At 39.8% G+C, this 5,136-nt stretch overlaps 1 protein-coding gene across 1 annotated transcript; it reads left to right on the top strand.

Annotated features, from left to right (window-relative positions):
- The first annotated feature begins 2,339 nt into the window (after positions 1-2,339).
- Positions 2,340-3,281, top strand: LOC123454595 (vomeronasal type-1 receptor 4-like). The gene has a single exon (XM_045133292.1). The coding sequence runs from the start codon at positions 2,340-2,342 to the stop codon at positions 3,279-3,281; it is 942 nt and encodes a 313-aa protein (XP_044989227.1).
- Positions 3,282-5,136: the final 1,855 nt, after the last annotated feature.

The following is a 5,136-nucleotide window of genomic DNA, read 5'->3' as shown; positions in this document are numbered from 1 at the left end:
ATGCGCACAGAGAACAGGATCTAACCTCAGGTCTAAGTTCACCCCTTGCAGGAACCTGGTAGGAAAGAGAATGACTGACCTTCGAATTTCCTTTTTGAAGCTCTTATCTAAGGGGTTCACTGTGATTTCCTTAGGAGAAACAAGGGCGAAGGGAGGGATATCTCAGTGAAAAAAATGTGTGTGATTGCGCTTCAGAGTTCAGTTTCTCTTCTTTTCCTGCTGGGGTCCTGTCACATTCTATTGAGTGAGATGCTAGAAACACAGGCAGATTTAAGTGACTGATGGGAGCTGTTCCTATAGTGTACAGAAGGCTGGATTCAGTGTCCTGGATTTTCTGACCGCACATTACAGGGCTGACAACAGCATTCATTTCTATCCTGGAATCACATGTTCCAGTTGGCACAGTGACAGGCTTCTGTCATTCTTGAGGACAGGAACAGAAACAAGAATTCAATTTTATAATACATACATAAAAGCAGACTCTTAAAAACTCCCACTACAATGATCCCAGTGAAGTTTCTCACACATCACCAGACTTAGTCTGACATAGTGAGGGTAAAATGTTTCCATCTGCAGCATTGGATTCCAAGGGCACTGGCTGCTCAAGCAATTCAACCCTTTTCAATGCTTGGTAGAAATGATTGTCACAGATATTTTTGTCCGTTCAGGTAGTAAATATAACACTAGCTATATTTATTTCATTTCCTATAATTTAGAAAAGTTTTATACGGCAGAAATTGCTTTCTTGATTTAAAGGGTAACACTTCAGGTCTAGAGAGAAGCTCAGAAGTTAAGGCACTTCAATTTCCCAATGCCCAAGTAAACATAGATGCAAAAGATTGTACAAACACCTGTACTTGTTTTGTAGTGGTAGAAGGCCATGACATGCACATTCTCTTTATCTGTCTCTCTTCTCTCCCTAACTCTCTCTTAATCTCTCTCTCTCACTCTCTCTTTGCAAATAAGTGAATAAAGTTATTACATATCATGTATGCCATCCTAATGTCAAGCCACTTTTCACTCAAGACCATTACTAATCATTTAACTATCAAAATTACTATAATTTATCACTATTGTCTTTTTAAATTAGTTATGAGGTTGCAAAAAAAGAGAGAGTGCTATATCAGGACCCCTTGGCCCTGAAAATGAACACCAGGTGTACACACTAATCTGTGCATCTCGATTTATGTGGCTACTAGGGAGTGAAACCCAGGTGATCAAGCCTCAAGAAAGTATCTTTAATCACTGGACAATCTCTACAACCTGACCATTGTCTTTTCACACTTGCATGTTAAAATATATGTTATTGGCCAGCATACAATTTCATAATTAAGACACTATTTTAAAATATGTGCAAGGACTGGACACGGTAGTTCATGCCTTTAATATGAGTTGTTGGGATGCATACGTAGGAGGATTGCTGCAAGTTCAAGGCCAGCCTGCAAGCACAAAGTGAGTTCCAGGTCAGCCTGAGCTACAGTGAGACCCCACGTTAAAAAAAGTAGAGACTGATGAGCTGGAGAGATGGCTTAGTGGTTAAGTGCTTGCTTGTGTAGCTTAAGGACCTCGTTTCAAGGCTTGACTCCCCAGGTCCCACGTTAGCCAGATGCACAAGGGGGCGCACGCATCTGGAGTTCGTTAGCAGTGGCTGGAGGCCCTGGTGCACCCATTCTCTATCTATCTGCCTCTTTCTCTCTGTCTGTCTGTCACTCTCAAAATAAATAAATAAATAATTTTTTTAAAAAGTAGATAGTGAAATCCTACTTCAAAAAATAAACCAAAAAAAAAAACAAAGTATGCCGAAGGAGTTTGTTTAAAAAAATACATAAGGAATAATTCATAAACGGGAAAGTACATAAATTGAAATAATTAGTATTTACAAGAAAACAATACCTCTTTCCTTATTCCGAGGGTTGTTATTTCATTTGTTGCAGACATTTGAATTCCTGAAAATCTGCACTGTCTTACTGTGGTGGCTATAAAATACCTGACTCATATTAACACTCATCATAAATCTCTCAATTTGAAACTTTGGACAAGGTATTGTTAAATTTAAGTCAGATATTATTTGTAAAGCATGATGAAAAACCCTGGACACATAGCATGAACAATATATGGTTTATGTTTCATGCAAATAACATCAATAATATCTACCTACATCTTCAAAACCAGGAAATACTGAGAAGCTTATGAGAAAAGATAAATTTATTACCACTGGTTAATGGAAGTTATGCTTACAGGTGGATGGAGTATGTTATATTTCATAAAGGAAGTAGTCCTGATTGTCCATGAAGAGTCCTGTGCCTTTGATGCTGAGAGACACTCCGGGAAGTTGACAGATGTCCCCCGTAAACCTGACCGTGGGGATCATGTTCCTGTCACAGACGGCACTGGGAGTCCTGGGGAACTGCGCCTGCCTTGGCTACTTTGTTCTCACTGACTTCTCCGGGAAACGGGTGAAGCCCACAGATATGATTGTCAAGCACCTGACCTGGGCCAACTTCATGGTTCTTCTCTTTAAAGGAATCCCCCAGACAATGGCTGCCTTTGGTATGAGTTATTTTCTAGATGATATTCTGTGCAAACTCATCTTTTATTTCCACAGAGTGGCCAGAGGTGTGTCCCTTGGTTCCACATCTCTCTTGAGTATCTTTCAGATCATCACAATCAGCCCCAGCAATTCCAAGTGGGGACAGCTCAAAGTCAGAGCCCCCAAGGCCATTAGTTCCTCCTTGGGTCTGTGCTGGGTCCTGCAACTGCTGGTTAATGCCTATATTCCCTCGATTGTGACAGACAATTTGCGGACAAAAAATAGCACAGGATTTAGAGATGTTGTATACTGTGTGATTGTACAAACTCACAGTCTAACAAAGACATTCTATTCAATCCTATTTGCCTCCATTGATGTCGTGTGTTTGGGAATCATGACGTGGGCCAGTGGCTCCATGGTCTTTATGCTCACAAAGCACAAGAAGATGGTCCAACACATTCACAGCTCCCTGTCTCCTCGGTCATCACCTGAGGCCAGGGCCACCCAGAGCATCCTGTCCCTGGTGAGCAGCTTTGTGCTCTTATATACGATCTCTGCCATCTTAGTTGTATGTTACTCTTTCTCTGGTGTAACCACTAGGTGGCTGGTCAATGCAAGTGTTGCAATGTCTGCATGCTTCCCAGCTTTCTGCCCCTTCCTGCTTCTCAGCCAGTACACCAAGGTTTCTATCTTCTGCTGTACTTGTTCATTTGAAACAACACATGGTCAAAGGATACTGGGAGAGCTCTAAGAGGGATATTACATATATATATATATACACACACACACACACATACATATATATATGTGTGTATATATATATATATATATATATATATATATGCCATTCTTCCAGGTTATTAGATTTCCCAAATGAACCACTCACATTAAACACCCATTATAACCTGAATATACCCCTAACATCATTCTCATATATTCTTCACACCAGGCAATAATTAAAGCAATGTGAAAGTGAACACATGATTGTTATCAATAGTTTCCATTGAAAATGTTGCAGTACTAAGGAAATTTAAACAATATGCTATGTGTACTTTTGAATAAATTGGGTTGGAATTTTCAGTCCAACAATTCTTATGTTGACAAATTTAACCACTATCCATTTTCAACTAGTTAACCTTCATTCAAAAGGGAAGAAAGGGGAAATTGAGTGTCAAAGTCATTCAGATAAAATGAACCAAAGAAAAAAAAAATCATGGGCTAGATTCAAAGTGACCCGGAATGTATCATTTTCTGACAATGTATGGGCTTAGTATAATATGGGGAGTTTGCACTGCATTATGTTTCTCAAGTATTAATGTCTCAGATATAAACATGCACTATTTGGGTATGGCAAAATTATTTTGTCATGCTCATATAATCATCCAGATATAAAACATTCAAAAACCAGTAAAGAAATATTCATTAAGACCATGGCGGTTTGAATATAAATGAAAAATTTTCATCAGGCTCATATGTCCACATTCTGAATGTAGAGATTGTGATGTGATTGAGGAAAGTTGCAGAAACATCACCATGAAACATGCCAGGGAGAAGTGAGTGAAGGGGGCAAAACAAGGAGTCATAACCCACCTCCCTTTGTCTTCTCTTCTTTTTTCATTGTTTTCTTCTTCTTCCTTCCTCTCTCTCTCTCTCTCTCTCTCTCTCTCTCTCTCTCTCTCTCTCTCTCTCTCTTTCCCTCTCTCTTTCCTTCTTCCTGCTGAATTATAAGACTATGGTCAGTTTTCTCATGCTAGCTCCGTGTCTTCTTTTTTCTCTAACATTCTAAACTCTATCCTCAGCCTGCAGAGATAGCTTAGGTCTGAAGGTATTTGCCTATAAAATCTAAGGGTTCCTGTTAGACTCTCCAGATCTCACATAAGCCACACACACAAAGTGATTCAAGCACACAAGTTGCACATGTGTACAAAGAGGTTCACATGTGTGGAGTTCGGTTGTGGTAACTGAAGACCTTGCTGTGCCAATTCACTCTCTCTCTCACTCCCTCTCTCTCTCCTCTCACTCTCTCATATTAAAAAAGGCTAGTCTATCGCCAAAATGAAAACTCTAACTGCTGTAATTTTAAATCTAAATCAAGATTTTATTTCGTGATATTACTTCTATTCAAGCATTTGTCCCACCAATAGGTACACAATAAATATGCAATTGACAATATCATAAGGAATATATTATGATGGAATATCTTTCTGATATTGAAATTCACTGAAAGTGGTGTGATGGTCAATCTCATTGTCCACCTGATTGAATCTGGGAGAAATTAATGTGCATCACTCTGGGCAGGTCTGTGATGGTAATTCCAGGATGCAATAGCTGAGGGGAGAGATGACCCTACCCCAGTGTGGGCACCAACTTCTGGGAAGAGACTTGTTATAAATATACCTGAGGAAAAATAAGCACTGGTTGCTTGCCTCTAATAGCACTTATCGTGATGTTGCTGCTGCTACCCCATCCCTTGTCAACAGCAGAATCTAGCTTACACAGGCTTCCAATGTGGGATGAAGAGCAGTGACTATCCACAAATCTTCTGGCCTCCAACACTAGCTTGAGCCTTCTTGGAGATCTTGCTTTATTAACTGAGCATCAAATGG

Source organism: Jaculus jaculus, chromosome 14 (genome assembly GCF_020740685.1).
Source record: "Jaculus jaculus isolate mJacJac1 chromosome 14, mJacJac1.mat.Y.cur, whole genome shotgun sequence".
Lineage (NCBI taxonomy): Eukaryota > Metazoa > Chordata > Mammalia > Rodentia > Dipodidae > Jaculus > Jaculus jaculus.
Note: the sequence above shows the minus strand (reverse complement) of the source record. Positions and strands in the feature narration are given on the sequence as shown.

Excerpts from the sequence above, each read along its gene's own strand:
- LOC123454595 (XM_045133292.1), top strand. The coding sequence starts at position 2,340 with ATGTCCCCCGTAAACCTGACCGTGGGGATCATGTTCCTGTCACAGACG.